This window comes from Pseudopodoces humilis, chromosome 3 (genome assembly GCF_049639895.1).
Source record: "Pseudopodoces humilis isolate 2021_Gansu_Grassland_sample_001 chromosome 3, ASM4963989v1, whole genome shotgun sequence".
Taxonomy (NCBI): Eukaryota; Metazoa; Chordata; class Aves; order Passeriformes; family Paridae; genus Pseudopodoces; species Pseudopodoces humilis.
In genome coordinates this window covers 33,635,526-33,654,670 of record NC_142202.1, presented here as the reverse complement: position 1 = coordinate 33,654,670, position 19,145 = coordinate 33,635,526, and the positions used below count along the sequence as shown (strand labels likewise).

General features: G+C 37.3%; 1 protein-coding gene across 2 annotated transcripts in view; it reads left to right on the top strand.

Annotated features, from left to right (window-relative positions):
- Positions 1-19,145, top strand: part of SMYD3 (SET and MYND domain containing 3) — a 400,426-nt gene that overhangs the window by 310,622 nt on the left and 70,659 nt on the right. For both annotated transcript variants that reach the window (XM_005526874.3, XM_088052979.1), the window contains exons 6-7: positions 10,764-10,831; positions 13,248-13,350. In XM_005526874.3, coding sequence (XP_005526931.1) covers positions 10,764-10,831; positions 13,248-13,350 — 171 coding nt within the window. The remainder of the gene's footprint in view (positions 1-10,763; positions 10,832-13,247; positions 13,351-19,145) is intronic.

Genomic DNA, 19,145 nt, shown 5'->3' with positions numbered 1-19,145 from the left:
AGCCCTGTTCATCACAGAAATGCTCTTAGGAGGTTTCTTTGCTGCTGAGTTTGTGGAAGGGCAAAGGTGAAGGAGCGGGGAGAAAATTCTTTTGCTAACACAAGTATTTCCTGTAGACAGCAATTACATACAGGTCTGTGAACTTTAGTTAGCTACCCACAAGCATTTGAACTGTGAGCTCAATGTAGTGTTTGTATAACCTTCCTTTATTTCCAAGAAATCTGGTAGAGGCTTTTTAAAATTAAATACTTTTTTTTCCCCGTTACAAGTGAAAGATCAAATAATGCAATTATTTGACCATTTTCTCAGCAATTTACACTCTGTATACCCTAAGAGAGTTCATTAAATAGGAAAAATACAAAGGAGTTCAGCTTTTTCATGACTTTTTCTGCAAGCTATGATTCTAGCTGTGCTACTTCATATCTAGCTGTTTTACAGTGCTTTTATCAACTTATTGCTAGATATTCCTTGACTCAGAGTTCTCTGTTTGAGCTTAATTTGGAGTAAATTGTTACATTTTCTCTGTGGCTTTTACTCAGATGGAGGTGATGCTTAACACTGCCTCTAAGTATTGCATGTCTTTTTTCTAAATAGTAGTAGTGTCTAGTAACAATGCAGGAAATCTGTGTAATGGCTATGTCTAATCTGGTACAATAAAGAAAAATACTGTTTCTAAGGAAAATGTATTCTATTCAGTTGTAGGTAGAAAATATGCTGGGAATTTACTGTCTCATTGAAGTAATTGCCTTCTGCTAAGGAATCCTGATGGACGGAGTGGTGTTTCTGGTTATTGGTTTATGGAGTACAGACGTTGTGGTTTCTGAAAGCCTCGTTCCCATGTAACCACCCAATATATGTACATGGTTCCTTCTCTTGGCATAAGGAGTTGTTTTCTACTAATGCCTTCAAAAGCAAAATGGAATCCAAGCAAAATGCGAAAGGGGTTTCCTGTAACTTGGTACCAACAGTCATTTCTGATTGGAGCAGGTTGTAGCATCCAGAGCCTTTCAAGCAAAATCCCACGACCTGGCCTGAGAAATGCAGATCTGCAGTGTTCTTATTTAGATCCTAGATGCCACATGCACGCTGTGGTCCAAAGGAGACCAGGACCACAGAGCAGGATTGGCGTTTTTTAGATTTACCTCATGTCAAATATAGCATAAAATGCTAGTAAAAGGTCTTTGGTATTGTTAAATGTCATTGACTGGCTATGGTTTGTCACCTAATAGGATTGTCCAAGAATGTTGGACTAGAACTGGGGGAATGAGAAAATGAGCAGCATCTGCACAAAAGCTGTACCTCACCGTAACTGGACATGTCCAGTGTTACAAAATGCCAAAAACTGAATTATGTCAACTGTTTCCTGATCATAGCATCATTTGAAAAAAAGGCCCTAAATAGAGAGTTATAAAAGAAATGCTGGCTGGAAATCCTTGGGGAGTTGATCATAAATATTAAGAATGCGCACATTCTGTAGAAATCCAGTAACTCTTTGAATATTGAGTGCTTGAGTTACACAGGCCTTACATTTACTGCTTTAGCTTTATTTTGTTCTGTGCATCACAACACATCTTTAAATTAAAATTTGTATTTACACTGAGTTCATCTTATGTGTTCTGGTTTATCATATCCTGCTGTTTTCTGATATGGGCATATTTACCCTTCTGAGCCAGTGCACAAATGTGGAGCACAATTTTCCCTTTCAGTCAGGAAGAGGTCTTTATCTGTGGTCTGGATTAAACAATCTCTTCAGTGCCTGCAAAAGGCCACTACTCTTTTCTTTCAAAAGACCTCTCATTAAGGCAATCAGCTAGGTATTTCAGTGTTTCAGAATTGAATGCAGAGAGAGATTTTTGTTTCACAGCTTTATTTTTTTCTGTTGAACTTCTAATTGCCTCCTGGACTTGATATGCTGGATGAATACCAGGTGGTCCTCCACTCCTTTTCACTGTCCCTGGGCAGGTCTAGCCTGCCTCAGACACCTCACCTGCTATGGCACAGTTGCACCAGTCATTGTATCTGACAGCACTGTTTGTACACTGCCTGTGGAAGGAAGGTCTGAGAGTGAGAAAAAATGGATTCTGCAGCCATATGCTAACTAAGTGTTCAAAAAAATTCAAAGGAGAATAGTTTATTTAGGATATTCAACACTGGCATTTTAAAACAGCTCATATATTTGTTGAGTAATGCTTTTATACATAATTTAAATTACCTGCTCTCACAATATGTTTGACTGCCAGCTATCTAGAAGAACATAGTGTGTCATTCTTATTGTCTTACTGATTTCCTTATGTCTTTAATTGGAAGAAAGGAGGTTATAACACCTCCTTTCAGCAAAGGTGATGAATTTACAAATGGGCATGTCTGATGCACTGATTTTTAGAACTAGTAATGTCACCCAGTTTGAATTATAGGAATAGGTTGGAAAATAAACAAATCTAAGTAACTTAAAACCTTTACTTTTTTTCTTTATTGATATGATAAAAAGAGCAATACTTATTCCTTTTGATAAAACTATGTCAAAAGAAAAACAACAGTAGTTTATCTATAGAGAAAAAGCATAAGAAAAATTGAAGGAACTGGCAGCTGTATCAGTTTTGTTTTGGGCCTCAATGTGCAAACATTGTAAGAGCCTGAAATTTTATTTGGCTAATACAAAACAAAGCAGGTTTGAGCTAGCCTGGCTTTTCACTGATCATGGACACAGGCAGGTTGTCAGTGTCATTGGCTTCCATATGGGGTTTTGGTGTATTTCTTTTCACTAAGGAAATAAGTTAAGTCCTTTTCATACTAAGGAAAAAAGTCTTAGGTTCAGTTCTAAAACTCCCCAGTCATCTCTGTTTTAGGTTGTAAGTTGAGTAGCAGAGTGAGACTACTGGTTCAAAAACTGCATGCCGCATATAAAAAAATAAATTGAAAAAGAAGTGGGTTTTTTGATAAAAAATTGTTTTCATGTTTCTAAATTAATCAAGTCAAATAGGTTTTGTTGCCAGTTTCAGAAGTTTCAAAATCAAGATTTTTTTTACATTTGTGTAAGTTTTTAAGATTTAAAAGTACTCATTTCAGGCCATTACATTTTGGAAGTGATGTTTTCCTTTTTTTCTATCCTTTTTGAAATTTCCTTCAAACTTTGTCAGCTTTTGTGCTTTCAAAAATTTCCTGGTGGAAGCAATTTTAAAGCAATGGCATGAAAAAAGCTTTCCCCAGATTTTAATGATACCCTCATTCCTTATCCCCTCCCCTCGGTAGAATAGATATTGTTGCACAATAGTTAAAGAGTGAAGGAGAGGAGAGGAGAGGAGAGGAGAGGAGAGGAGAGGAGAGGAGAGGAGAGGAGAGGAGAGGAGAGGAGAGGAGAGGAGAGGAGAGGAGAGGAGAGGAGAGGAGAGGAGAGGAGAGGAGAGGAGAGGAGAGGAGAGGAGAGGAGAGGAGAGGAGAGGAGAGGAGAGGAGAGGAGAGGAGAGGAGAGGAGAGGAGAGGAGAGGAGAGGAGAGGAGAGGAGAGGAGAGGAGAGGAGAGGAGAGGAGAGGAGAGGAGAGGAGAGGAGAGGAGAGGAGAGGAGAGGAGAGGAGAGGAGAGGAGAGGAGAGGAGAGGAGAGGAGAGGAGAGGAGAGGAGAGGAGAGGAGAGGAGAGGAGAGGAGAGGAGAGGAGAGGAGAGGAGAGGAGAGGAGAGGAGAGGAGAGGAGAGGAGAGGAGAGGAGAGGAGAGGAGAGGAGAGGAGAGGAGAGGAGAGGAGAGGAGAGGAGAGATTCCACTTTGCCCAATAGGCCAAATCCAAAGACTTATGATTGATGAACTTCAAGAGGTAAATATACTTTAAGGTCTAGCTTAGCAAGCACCTCCAAAAGGAATAACAAGTATATTGCCTCTGTGATAAAAAGTCATCAAACACTGAAATACTTAGGTGAGAATTTCTCTCTAAAGCTGCCTAGCAGTTTGGTATGAGGAGATCATCTGGGTAATGGAAAGAAGTGGCACATAGTACTTTATTCCACCCATATCATTATTTGAAGTTATATAAGAGTAATTCATTAATGTTTTGCTTTTGAATATATAATTTTCATACAAGCATCCATAGCTGAAAATCACCCTACCAATTCATATTGTCTTTTTTTTTTTTTTTTTTTTTTTAACATTTAACCATCTGTCTGTAACAAAATAGGCAAGACAAACACAAAGTCAGTTAATGACTCCTGGATACCCATGAGATTGGATCTCATTCATAAGCAAGCAGTGTGTTTTCAATAAGTGGGCATGCAGTGGCTGTTGAAATCAAGTTAATAACTCTGCCCCATTTCACAGGAGTGGAGTTACCAGTAGGGAAATGAGGATGAGGAGAAGGATGTCATGCACCAATTAATAATGCCAAATGCTGCAAGCATACTGTAATATGATCCATTAGTGTGACTTTGCAGCTCCCACTCTCCAGTTCTGCTCCAGAAATAGATGCATTTCAGTTCTGTTCCAAAAAGCAGGAAAAATAACATTTACAGAGCTGGGTAAAAGGTAAAATTTGACCAAGGAGACCATGAGACTTGATGACTGTTGTCAGAGGAAAACTTGTGAAAAAGCTAAGACGGGTTACACAAAACTTTTAATGGGAGTCCTACAAAAATTCAAGATATTTTTTTTTACAGTAAGAGTGAAATAATTTTGCATGTTTCAAGCTTTACCTTTTCAAGTCCAAGTTCATAACTGCATGTTGCATGTGCATTTAAAAAAAAAAAGTTTCTCATAGCAAACATAACATTTGTCCTAGTAATGATGGCTTTGAAATCTTAGTAATCAAATATATTTAGCTGCATAGCTAAATATTTTTATTTGAAAGATTGGAGAGGTATGTGTGGGATTAAGGAGAGAGGAGGTAATTTGCCATGACCTATTTTCATTCCATTTCAATCAAAATTGCACTGCATCTGAGTGCTATAAAGGGATGCCTGAAGCACACTTGCACTAAATTATCTGTTAATGTCAGGCCAAATTTCTGGTCTCTTGGCTTGTAGGTGGTGACAGCCTGTCTGCAAGGGATACCTGTGTTCTGCACACTCATCAGGAAACTTCATGTGCTAAGATAGCAAAAAAGGCCTGAAATATTTTTAGTTGATGTGAAGAAAGATGTCCAAAGGCTTAAGATGAAGAACTAAGAAAGCAATCAGAAATGCATATCTTTGTTGTAACCAGCTCTGAATTAATGGTGGTCTTTAATTCAGCCAAAATGTTGATGATTTGGCACAAGAGATTAGTAGGAATTCTTTGAAGTAAAATTAAATACTTGTGAAATCAGTCAAGGTGTGAAACAAATTCTTCAAATTTCATGGTTTTGCAGCATACTTTGGCTTCTGAGCAAATACCATAAACAGTTGAATCCTTGTGCCCTTTACTTAGTCTGAAAATCTAAATAAGAAAACTTTCCTAACTTCTTCTAAAATTTTGATTTCTGTCTGGAAGCATTTGAACAATACTCTTGGGCCCATGGTGTGATTCTTGGGGATTGTCCTGTGCAGGGCCAGGAGCTGGAGTCAATGATCCTTGTGGGTTGCTTCCAGCTCAGCTTATTCTGTAATTTGGTCAAAACACTAAAGAAGCTTCTTTTTTCTGCTTCACCTACTTTCTTCTTTCTGATAGCTCTTTCATCTCATTTTGTTTCTGTGGCTCCTATGGAAGCCAGTAAGTGTGTTCTAAGTTGATGCAATGTAGAATTCCATTCTAAATTCCTGATATAGTAAAAACATGTAAGCATGTATATATAAGGCACAAAGGTCTAGTTTTCAAATGTGTCTCGTTACAGGGATCCTTTCAGTGCAGTGTTCAGGTAAAAGATGCCTTCCCACCATGGACAGAACTGAGATTTCAGAGCTCTGTCTGAGTAGAAAGTCTGGATGTCCTGGGCTGTGGGCACAAGCAGTTGAGTGAAGCACACTCAAACGAGGGGCTTGACAGGTCTGTCACTGCTGTGGCATACTGTGCATTACAGTTTAGCACTGTTGCTCTAGTGCTCTGTGTGCCAAATGAAGTCATTAGCAGATCTGAGATCTGTCAGCCATCTGTGCCTGTTATCTGTTCATCCTCAAATGAGAAAGAGCTGTCAGTGCAGAACTGTAGTGGGATATGGTGGTTCTAGGTCTCTGGGGTATGCCTTGGTCATTTGAGGTAATGTGCCCCTCACATAGCATTTACTGCTCACCCCTTCCTCCTGGAAAAATGTGTGAGTCTCTTGAGAAGCCAATTAATATGAAAACTCATTGCAGTATTTTTTGTTAAATAGTTGGCCATGACAAGTGATACCCAGGCAGCTTTGGTGCGAATGAGAAACTTAATAATCCATGAAAGGGCTTTTTTAAATAGATATTTTTAATTTACGTTACATTGGGTTCATAAATTAGGGGGGAAAGAGGTTTGTTACGGCTTTCTTCCTGGTGGTGGATTAGAATACACCAGCTGTAACACACCATTTACAGAGATGGCTGGAATCACTGTAGATCAGAGCTGAAAATTATATTGACCCTATCAGTGCAATACACCCTTTGGAAGTCCTTGTGAGGGTTTCTTACATGTGTTACAAGAGCTGCCTCACTGTGTTGCAGTAACGGGAACACATGGAGACAAAATGATTGATTATTAGACCTGGTGTTTGTAATTTGATCAGTGCCAATAGTGTTAGCCAATAGTGATTTGTTTTCTTTCCCTTACACCCTTATTGATGTGTTTCATTGTCTGAGTGTCTGAAATTCCAAATCTGGAATGTCCTGCAATCAAGTCTAACTCTGCTTTGTTTAACCCAAAGGCCAATCCTCATTATAAAGCTGTAGGAATGAGGTTTGAACTGAGAGCAAATTCAACTCGTTATGTTGCAAAACTGAAGCCTCTATACTCTGTCAAGTGCAAGCGCTGAAATAAATCATGACTATCCACTAGACTGAGTCTGGCACTGAGTGAGATTGCTCAGACAGTAGCTTTGGACATCTTGAGAACAGTGACCTCTTTATAGGGTAAATTTACAGAGTTTTCATTAGTCATTCAGAGAGAAAATCAAATTTAACAGGTTGCAATAATTTTTGTTTGGTGATAAGGTATGCCTGAGAGTATTGGCCAGTCAATAAAGTTGGTTTACCTATTGTGTGTTTACCAGTCTAGGAGAGATGATGTCTTCTACTTGTGCTACCTTATTAGGTTCAGGGTACTTCTCTAATATATGTGCAGCCTCAAAAGAATAAATCTTTTTATTTAATTCAGTCGATTTGTATAATGTTGTTGGTTGTTTCAAATACCAGCTCCTTTTAAACAAACTTGCAGGATTTATTGCCATGGAGCCAACTCAAACACTCTGAAGTGATTCTATAAACTGTCAGTTTATAGACTAGAGCTCAGTGGCCTAACAGGCTATGATGGTAAACCTTGACAGTTCTAGAATATTTCAGTTTTGCATTTTGAAAGCTTGAAAAATTTGTGACTCCCCCCTGAGAATTTCCCCTTGGTTCTCATGCTGGGAGATGTGTTTTTTCAGAAATTTTAGAAATAGCAAAAGGGATTTGTCTTTCCACTTTGAAGTTCTGAAATATGTGGCAATTTTCTTTATTTGTGGGTATAACAAACTCTGTGAGTACTTGCTTCTGCTTCTAGATGTGGATATGCTCTCTTAGTGCTTTGTAGCTGGATAGAGAAGAATTTTTAAAGGATTCAGAAGGAACAAGCACAAATTAAATTACTGAGATAAATTATTCTGTAGGAGTTAAGATGACAAGGGGCATACATTTGTATGGAAGAATGCCATTATTGAAACACTCTGTGGAAGACAACCATGAAACTTGAAAGAAATGCTGTGATACATGAGAAAATGTTTGGTTTGCCTTGGTTTTATGTGTTTGGGGTTTTTCCCCCCTAGAAAAGGAGTTAGTTAACTTCCAGTCCTACTAGGCTTTGATCTGTAAACGATTGCCTCAGGAACAAGCAACATGCTTATGCTCTCCTGCAGAAATATTGCAGATTTGGTTGTTATTTGAGCTACATCTGTGAATTTTGGGGAGCTAGGAAAACTGATTTTTCTTTGGGTGTTCTCTTAAAAAAAAACCCATCTTCATTTTGTTCCTTGGGAGTTGTGGTCTACAACACCAACACTTGTTTTGAAATGTCATAACTCCCCTTGATAAAACAGATCTTTAACTCAGACTTAAAAGATCCTAAAAGTTTATGTAAATAGAAATGTAGAGGTGATTCAGTAGATTTTTAGAAACTTTGTAACAAATCTAAGAGAACAAAAACCAAACCATATAGTGACAGAGTATGAATACTTCATATTTTATATCATTGTAGGCTGCTAACTGTCTGTGAAGGATTGTCATTACATTGAATTTCTCACACTGTAAATGGTGAGATCTTCCTCTATCTCCACTTGCCAAGCACAGAAAGCAGCCATGACTAAGGTTACTATCTGTGGTACACATTATATGTGTATATATGTGTATATATGTGTACACTGTTGGTTTCTTCCATTCCTGAATTTAAAAGGGGGGAAGGATTGTCTTCTTGGAGGTTAAACAAGCCTCAGAGCACCTGATACCTCCTATACCTCTGGCAGGATTGTGCACTGAATCATATCGCTCAGAATTCATGGGACCACTTAGGCTTCTGCCTAACTTGTGTATTAAATACCTTTTTAGATTTGGCCCTGCATACCTTGGATTCCCAGTAATACATTTGAAACTATAAATAATTGGAAACTAGATGGCATTTCACTACCTCACTGGATATTGAGATGCACCCATATACTGTAAAAATATCTAAGAGAGGTTAAGAAGTGCCTCATAGTGAACTACTATTAAAAATAGCTCTTCATGTCTGAATCTCAGCATATTCATTCATTTCAAATTTTTCTTTGCTTGTATCCTGGTATAAAAAACTGATGCATGTTTCAAAAAGGAAGAAGTAGAACGATTGTGACTTCTGTGTGTAAAACTTTTCACATAATGTAATACATAACTTTAATAGAAAATGATGAAGCAGTCTCTGTAGCTCTACTATGTCAAAATCCAATGTTATTAATATAAATATGTTATGGTAATAATAAGAGATTTGCAAGAAAGAGGAGTTCATTTGTTTGTAATAGATGCTTGACCTCTGCTACTTTATGATCTGTTAGAGAGAGCTAAGGCTCACAAAAGCTGGCTTTCTTTCTATTTTACCTGGAAGGCATTATTTTTTCAATAAATACCAAAATCAAGTCAATATTTTTAGAACCAGGATAATTGCCACTTGAAATGGACTAATCTTTGCTCAGAAGTTGTCTGACACTTTATACCCAATGTCAGCAGGAAAGAAATAATTAAGACATATGATTTTGGTAATTGATAGGGAATATTTGAATGGGTTACATAAATAATAGAGTAATCAAAGTATTGTTTAACGGTTAACGAAAACACATGCCCTACTGCATGTCCATCTATTTAAATTAATGTTGCTGTCAGAATTTATGAGAAATTTTGAAAGAGGATTTCATTTTCACTTTATGGTTAATGCTCTCATAAATAACAATTTGTCAATTTATACGATAAGTTATGCTATTAAATTGTTCAGCATACCTCTTTAAAACATAGGCGTGCATTTATTGTTCTGGACAATTACTCTGTGGATAAAACTTCAACTTTCAAATCTCATTTCCATGTCTGCCAAATCCTACTTTTAACTTGTTTTCTGTTCTAATGAGAATTAATGATATTAATAATCTAAGGCTATGCAGAAGAGACCTGGGACTTTTCTTGTATATGCAGTATCATGCAATATTTTTCTAAAGAAGGTATTAAGACATCATTGGTAAGACCAAACATATCTAAAAAATAAATGTAAAAAAACACCCCAAAACCAGTTCTTCCCCAAAAATCAAATACTTAAAAAATACATTCACAATTGAGTTCTGTTTTTTTCATTTAAGCACATGAAAGTTGTACTTGTTAATAATTTATTAAGTGCTGTTATACCTTGAACACCAAAAAACCTCAGTCTGATAGTTTGGGGTAGGACTAAATCTGTTTACAGGAATCCTCCATTCTTCCCCATCTTTTCTAAAACCACTTTAATTTTGTATGATTGTATGCAGGAAGAATACATTTATAATCTGAATATTTGAAATTAAAAAGAGTATTGTATTTCTCTTGGATGGTAATTTGAACATGCTTTGTTGTCAGACCTTCTACATGCAAACCAAAATACCCATAATGTGAAAGATACATTATTGCACAGTCTTTGATTTATTTGTTTTTGTATCCACTAGATATTATTTGTTTCTTGTTGCCACAAATGAGGCTGCTATTTACTTCAAAACAGCCCCATATATATTATTTGGGTTCCACTGCTACTCATTAAAAGATGCTGTGGCAGCCTGGCATCAGCAGTCCCCACATGGAGAAACAGCCACTCTTTCTATCAGTAGTCATTATCATCTGTTGGGTTGTTTCTGAGCTGAACTTCTCAGGCTCTGTGTAGGGTGGATTTTTTTTCTTCTCTGGACAGGAAAGTAGGGCCCCTGCATGTGTTTAACCCCATGTTTTTTCAGGATGCTAATATTTCTGCTTTTAATTGACAGCAGTTTTACAGGAGAGTGTGACCCAGATGTGATGACTCTAAAATGAAAGAGTACCAGTGTTGGGCTTGAATGTTTCCCATCTAATTACCATTTGCCCCTTCGTTTTATTTTGGAAGGTTTTTTTCACTTGAGTATGGGGTTTCCAAATGATTCTGGTAATCCTGGACTTTTCCTTTGTTTTTACAGGTGACCTGTAACTGTTTCACCATCAGTAATGGAGAGATGCAGGATGTTGGTGTTGGCCTGTATCCCAGGTACTGTGGACACTGTTTCATTCACAGGCAAAATCTCTGCCAGTTTTCTCTCCTTTTTTCCAAGGTAGCTGTAAGGACCATCAAAGCAGCAGGTAGCATGTCTAAATGAGAAACTGGGAAATGGAAATAAATTAAAGGAGAGTAAAAAAATATGATCTAGTTGAAAACATTCTTAGTTGTCCTGATTACAGCATTTAAAAAGTTTAGATAGTATACATCTTTCTATTTTATTTTTATGGAGGTGGTCTTTTCTAAGTAAGAATAAATGCTGATGTCAAGAATCTGCAACTGGGACTAGTTAAGGGAAACCTGTTCAGTGATGCTTTAAGAATATAGATACTTTGCAGCTGAGAACCTTCAGAATCAGTAATTTTCTGAATGAAAAAGATGGGTATATTTATAAATAAAATACCATAACAAAGAAACAAGTAAGGTGAAAAGATAAGAGATGGATGTTAACATTTGGATTTCTTATTATTGTTTCTTATTTGTATTACGTAAGAAGTATGTACCTATGAAAGTTTTGTCTTCATAGAATTATTAACCTGTAATCACAGACATGGAAAATTAGTATGTAGTTTAAAAGTATGTTTTACCATCTAATTTTTTGTTGATACATGGTTGGATTATGTTTGTCAGTACCTCAGTGGGCTTGTCACTGTTGTTTCTTCTCTTTCTAATGTCATAAGATTTGACTGAGGACACTTAATATCTTGAGGTCTGCCTTGTAGTAAAGATGAGGAAAAGGTGCTTAGGAGGACATGGGAATTAGTGTCATGAAAAGTGCAAAACAGTAATTTGATTTTATAATGGAATGAAGACAATACTTGAGAAAAATTAAATATTATTTTGGAGCATCATTATTAGGGAAATATTTTCTTTTGGTTGAAAAAAAGCCCTTAAGTATCCATCTGTGTTTAATGATAATGCACTGCCAAGGGATGCAAGAGATTCTTTCCCAGGTCACTTCAGAGCAGTTTGCATTTTGTTGCAGAAAAAAAACTGGGAAAATTAAGAACTTTAAATCTGTGGTTTGTAAGTCCTGGGCAAATGTCCTTCCAGATGAATTCATGTGCTTCCAGAGGAAACTGTCATCAAACCCACTAGTGCCTCCTTGAGACGAGATTTAATTCAAAGTTCTGTATTAAGCCTTATTAAGAGGTTGTATATTGCTGTATGGCTTGACAACTTCAGCATCACAATATATTTAAAAATAGGTAAAATCCTGTGGTCTTGCTGTGCGTCACATTGCAGCAGCTTTGAGAGTGTGCCCAGTGATCTCACAATAAGTATAATGGATATTCTCCCAGTGAGTTCTTGAGGAGATTAACCACAGATATTTTATTAGGCCAGAAGGGATACCAAAAGAGTCAGGCCCCTGTTGTTACCTCCTTTAAGAGTCAAAAAACTAAATAAACATGGTTTGATGCAGGGCTCTGAATCTCAGCAACATCCTCTATTTTACCAGCAGCAGTTGGGATTTTGAGTTGCTGAATCAGACAAGGACAAGGACAGAATATAAAGGCATCCAGGAGCTGCATAAGCCAAAAATTCTTCTTCCAGGCTGATAATGCTAGAATTATTCTCTCAATGGATCATTCCCACATGGAAAGGAAAGAACCATCAACCCCATTTCTTCTACGGCAGAAATGTTCTCCTGGCAAAGTCAGTTGTTTCTCAGCTAAGGAAACTTGTGATTCAAAAGTATATAGCAGATGTTGTTAGCAGCCTCCTTCAGAGAGAGGGAAGGGTATGTTGGTCCCGTGTTTGTGTCTCTTGAGGGTGCCAGCAGCTCCCTAGTGAGCTGTGCTGTCCCAGCTGTCACATGCCACAAGAACAGAGACTGGGCCGAAATAGGCATAAAACAGAGGCAATGGCCACGTTTCTTCTTTCAACTCCATACACTGACTTCTTTGGCTTTGGGACATAGTATTTTCTCCTGATATGAAATACAGGTTGATTGTTGGCCGCTTTGAGCTGTGCTTGCAATGACAGTGAGGTAATCAATTAGGTTAGTGCCCTGAAACTGAGCAGGAGTAGCAGAAATATAACTCAATAACTGCTCTGAACTGTCCAGGTTACCTTGTTCCCCACTTGCCCTGTCCCCAGAATCAGGACTCTCAGAGAGGCACTGGGTGGGCATTGCCTTCCTCCTGCCCTGAATACACAAAAAGCAGAAACACATGAAGTGATCCTGACTCCTATTACCAATGAATATAAATCTTCTAAGCATTAATTTTCCTCCCCTAACCAAGAGCAGCTGATTTAACAGGGAATTTATTTGTTTCGTGACTTAATTGCTTGATACTTCAGATGTAATCATGTTAGCTACTTTCAAATGATTAAAGGGAAATGGCTGTGGAGACTCCTCTGTTAAGTTTTTTTTCTTTCTTTCCCCCTCAACCACCCCTCATAGCATGTCTTTACTGAACCACAGCTGTGACCCAAACTGCGTGATCGTTTTTGAAGGATACCAGCTTTTACTTCACTCTGTCCGAGAGATCCAGATTGGTGAAGAGGTAATTAACTTGTCCTCCCTTCCATCACAGACACCTGCAACAATGACATCTCCCTAAATAAATTCCAGACTGCTGGGCCACCAGCTTAATATTTTGATGATATATTGATGCCACTTTGTAGCACATAGCTATCAGGGGAAAAATGATAAATAGAATCATCTCTTCACACTGCCTGAGCCCCATAATCATTACTTCTCATAAATCACTAGCAGTCTTGATAAATTCCTGTTCCTCCTTTCCTCCTCTAGGCACTTCATTTTGTTTGTATTTGAGTGTCTTTACCCTGACGGGAGCACTTACAATATTTCTGAGTGGAATGCAGTGTTCCCCAAGTCATTGCAACAATTACATTTGTCAGGCAGCAATCATGCTTATGTAGTAAACCTTTCATTGACAGTGAGAGCAGCAAAACAAGGTTTGTGTTGTCCATTTCACTAGAAAAGACTTCAAAATATCCTTTTCAAGAGATTTCTGATTTTATCTAAGGTATTCTCTACTTTATTTTTACAGCAGCTCTTGTATTAATTTGAAAATAAGTATTTGTGGCTAGAAATCAAAACAAATGTGTTTTTCAGCAATGCAGTACTGAATTTGCTTAGTAAGACCTGAAAAGAAATGTGTGCATGTATGTAACTTCAGATGCACCAATGACCTACACAGTCCTAGCTGTTGGTCATTTCAAAATCATAACCTAATGTAAATATAGTTCACACCTGTTCGTAAAACTCTGGGAATATGAAAACCATACAAATTTTGATTTAGACACAGTATTTTTTTACTTCCCTATGAAGCTTCTTCTTTTTTAATGTATTGTTACTCAAATATAGTAGGCCATTAAAGTAAGTAAATGGTAAGAAATTTTTTGGGCCATCAAAATAAGTAAGTGGTAGAATATTTTTTTCAGCAAAACATTGTTAAGAACCAGCAGAAATGTTTTTGCATACTTACCTTTTTGCCAAGAGAAATCTTTCAGGATGCAATATATGTTTGTGGAGCTATTAATTGTAGACATCTTTCAGCCCAGTATTCTTGTTTAAGTGTTACTCATAGACACCTTCCTTCTATTTTATCCATAATCCATAACTTTCCTATTGGCTTCCCAGTTCACTAAGATGGGTTGCTTATCTAAAAATATTGTAGATATTAATGTCTTATCAGGAAGAAAAAGGGCCTTAGGCTTAAGAGACAAAGTAAAGCTACAAAGTTGGTATTAGGTTAGATCTGTTGTGGGAAGAGGAAGGGAACTGAAATTTTTGTGAAGGTATGTACAAGTCAGCAGCTCAATATTACTGTCAATGCCTATTTATTTTTCCTTATACACAGCTTCTACCAACTTTTCATTTTGTGTTCTGCATGATGACTTTGGTGCAACTTTCCACACAGCCTTACTGCTTCCCTGCAGCAGGGTGAGCTGAGTTTTAGTGATAGCCAGGTATTGAATTTAAAAACATATGTACATGTATCATCTATTGTGAGCTGAGTTTTAACTTCTATTATGGTGTCATGATTTGAGTTAATGGGAGACTAGATACATGTTAGGGAGGAGACTGATTGGGTTTTCTGAATAAATTCGGTGCTCTGAGATAGTAAGATGATCATTATTTCAAGTCATGAGGCAACAAGAAAATTACAATCACTAGAAATTTTCATTTCCTGTTCAAACTTACACTAGATGCAGACAGAATGAGACCCTCTAGTTAATAATTGATAGAAAAGAAGCACTAAGATCTATCAGAAATAAGAAATTAAGTAGCATGGTAAGCTGACATTGGTAGAAGAGGACTGTGGCTTTTCCTTCCATACAGGAACATATTTTTGCAGATTTGTAGCACTTTCTGTCAAAGTACACTACAGCAGTTTACTCACGCTAAGGAGTTGTTGACCACAGCAACTTGCAGGGAATTATAAGGTAACAGAGAGACATGGGGAGCTGAGATGACTGGCTGTTGTGGTCATCTCAGCATTCTGAACTTTGCTTCCAATATCTCAGAACTAATTATAACAACTTTTTGTCGTTCAACATAATTACAGAATTACAGAATGTTTAGAGTTGGAAGAGACCTCAGAGATCATCTTATCCTCTGCTGTGGTCAGAGGGACCTTTCACTAGACCAGGTTGCTCAGAGCTCCATCCAATCCAGCCCTGAACTCTACTAGGGATGGAGCCTCCACAGCTTCTCTGCAATGCTGACCATTACAGTCCTGGTAACTTTAGGTGATGTTAATTTGACAGCATACAAAGATTTCCTTTACTTGCAGTTCTTTGCAAAAATGAAATGTAAGTGTTGCAAAGAAAGTTGAGATATGGGGAAGGATTATAAAAAAGCAAAAATAATTTGTCTAGAGATCACAAGGGCTTCTTTACTGATAAGGTAGCCTATCAGCTAGTTTTGTTAAAAAGACGAGCAGTCTACTCTGAAGAGATCTTCATCATTCCCCTACCCTTAAGTAACCACTTCAAACAGCATCAAGATGTGCGCTATAATTTCAATTGACTTTTTGTTAGTTGCTGATTCTACCTGGTGTTTTGCAGGCAGGCATAAGATGATTTCGCCTCCTCTCCAATCAGAAGTTGTATGGATTCAAATCAGTTAGTATTGCTGGGAGACAGAATGGATGAGCTGAGGTGCAGTTCTGCTCCAAAATGGGTGCTTTGCTTCTCACCAGCTTCAGAGTTCAGTTAGAGCAAATTTTTATCTTTCTTCAGAATATCACATAACTGACTGTACCTTACAGAGCAACAATTTTTTTTAATTGAAACTGAAAACAAATAATGACTTCAGATGATGAGCAAATAAATCTATTTTCATGATAGATTTCAACCAAGCTATATAATGTTTCTGTTACTGTCGTTCTGTGAGAAGTTTTGTATCTGTGTGTGCTTCACACATTATATTTTCTCCCATTAAAGTTTTTATAAACAAATTTTTCCTTGAATTAGAAGGCATTTTGATCTTATAATCCGTAACAGAAAGAGTGCAGAGTGTTACACACTTCTATAACTCTGTCTCAGGAACAGATTTCTGTACACAGCCCTCCCTAAGATTCTGAGACCCATGATTGCAAAACCAAGAAGATTCCCTTTTTTCTCCCTGCCATTTGCATTGAAGTAGTTGATTTTAAATTTTTACAGAATTTCTTTCTATAAATTTTGTGGCTTATATTCTATTACCAAAAAAAACCCTAAAAACCAAACACAAAATAAACCCAGGGCAACAAAACCCCACATAAATTAAGTCCACTGCATCGTGGCAGTAATGGAAAATTGTGTCTACCTCAGTTAGCAGATGAGGAACATAAGAAACTAACCACCATATCCATGATTAAAGAATTTCTGTGTCAGATGAAGAAGTAGGGCTCAGACAGTGATGTATTTCTAAGGAGAAAGTCTTAAGAGTCAATAAGTCTGTTAAATAATTCCTTGCTTTGCCTTCATAAAGGCAATATATTTTTTAATATGTATTCTCCAGTTCAAGGGTAAAAGATTTACTGCATTCTTTATAAACAATGCAATAAAGAGGCAAGCTTTGGTCAGTTAAGTAATGTTTTAATTAGTAGCATACATCCCACATGCAAATACCATTAAGACAACCTTTGATAAATGGGCATATTTCCCAAATATGTACAAGTTAAATGAGCCTTGCATCTAATGAAGTGATCCAAAATTAAAGCAAGGCTAGGAGAGAGACCTGAATACAGAAAATTTGTGTTTAAAGAATTAAATTATAAGTATAGGCTCAGTCACTGAGGTTGATCATGTTTCTAAATATTCTAATTATATTTTGCCACTCAGTCTGCCAACTACACACATTTTTTCACTCAGAGATTTCTGCTGGCATGGCTGGGAATTTGAACTTGGGCAAGAGAGACCCCAAGTTGTTAAAATGCTAGAAGGAGAGATCAATGTGATGAAGCCTCTTCTCCTCCTCTGAGCAGTCATATATTTTAATCCTGAGCATGTTGTTAAGTTTATGGTAACCTCTGGAAAAGAAATGTATTTTTTTGAAATTTCTTCCTACCCCCAAGATTTCTGCAACATAAATGAAAAAAGGGGGTAAAAAGCTATAAATATAAAGAGAGAAAGGAATGAAGCCTGTAAGCTAGATAGGTAAGGTATATTCAATGTTGGCTCTATGTGTTTGTTTTGCAGTATTAGAACTGAACCCTGCCTAATGATGATTTCAACAGTAAGGACGGGGTTTAAACCATTGTCTTAAGTATTTTGGCAAGAAATAGACTAATCTTGCCTGAATTATTTTTCCCAGAAGATTTCTACTGTCTTGCACTGCGTCTGAACTTGATTAAATCCTTTTTACTGTTGGATGCCACCTGAACCTAAAGCCCAGCAGGACAAGAGTCAAAACCAGAGATGTTTATGCAGAGGACAAGAGACAGGAAACAGCCAGTGTGTGGATTGACTTTGACAGAAAACACTTGTGAGTTGCAAGGAGACATGAAGATCAGGAGACTTTTAATGAGAGAGGGAAATTTGGTTTAGAATGTCTGAAGGATGAGGTTAGGACTGCAGTTTGGATGGAAAATGCTTTGTGGGAAGGGAGACAGACCTTTCTTACTGCACCAAGGAGGGGGCAGATTAAGACCAGCTGTGGAAAGAAGTGAGGACAAAGTTGGTGTCATTGAAGATGTTTGAGAAATCAGAGTAGGGCAATAAGGACTGTTAACTTTGGAAAGCAAGTGAACACAGTGGGGAAAGGTGTAAGATAAGGCTGAAGGACAGATCTGAGACTGTTCTGAGACAGGGATGAAATCATCCCTTTGTACCAAACGTGGCTATGTAAGGAGCTAGAATTTATGGCTAGAAAACAGGTATAGATAATCAGATGTTGAGAATAAGACAGGAAAATTATACTCACATTGAGGGGAAGAGAAGAGAAAGAATAAGAGGGATATTGGAGATAATGGGGCAGAAGAGACAAAGCTTGGAAGAAAAGGATGGTGAATAAATAAGCAGGACAATTTCCATTCATTCACTGCAGAAAGATCAGAGGGAAGCCTATGGCTCCCACATAAAATATTAGTACAGACTGTTCTGCTGTAAGCCTGTAGTGGTGAAACTAATCCTCTCTTGGCTCAGACATGCACAAGCTGGGACAGAACAACATTATATAGAATTCTAAACCTAACAAAGTTCTCACACTTTCTAGCTTATGATTAATTGTAGAATTTTAATTTGTCTCATTAATTATACAATTAAGCTTCAATTATGAGGCCATATTTATTTTAAATGCTTGAATTTGCTATCTCAGCAGACTTCTTTTAACATAGTCCTCCTTCAATATGTAATCAAATTACACTGTAATAATAAATGAAAAAAATGAAAAGAAATTGTTTTAGTTGTTTATTAATTGCTCATTCAATTCGAATGCTCACTAATTTGCAAAATGCAAGTTCTTACAATGTATTTCATGGTCATTACTAAAATTGGTCAGGTTTTCCTTTCCGTAATTTCTTTGAATGGACTCTCATGATTTAACTGAAAACCATGTGAAAATTCTCCCAATTAGTTGAAGTGTCTAGGTTCAGGATGAAATAATGTGACCTGATTTTTTTCAGCTCTGACCTCTCTGGAGTGTTTCAAAGTGTGTTGGGCATATAGTGTAATCACTTGTGTGACTCGCATGTGTGACTGTAGCTGGTCTGAACTGAGCTGGTTTTTTGTTATGTTCTTTTCCTTATCATTAATTCATGCCTGTGCAGCACTTAAAACATTTCAAGAACTCTAAGAATGGTTAGTCCTGTAAAATTCTTTCTGGGAGGCATCAAAGTGAACAAAC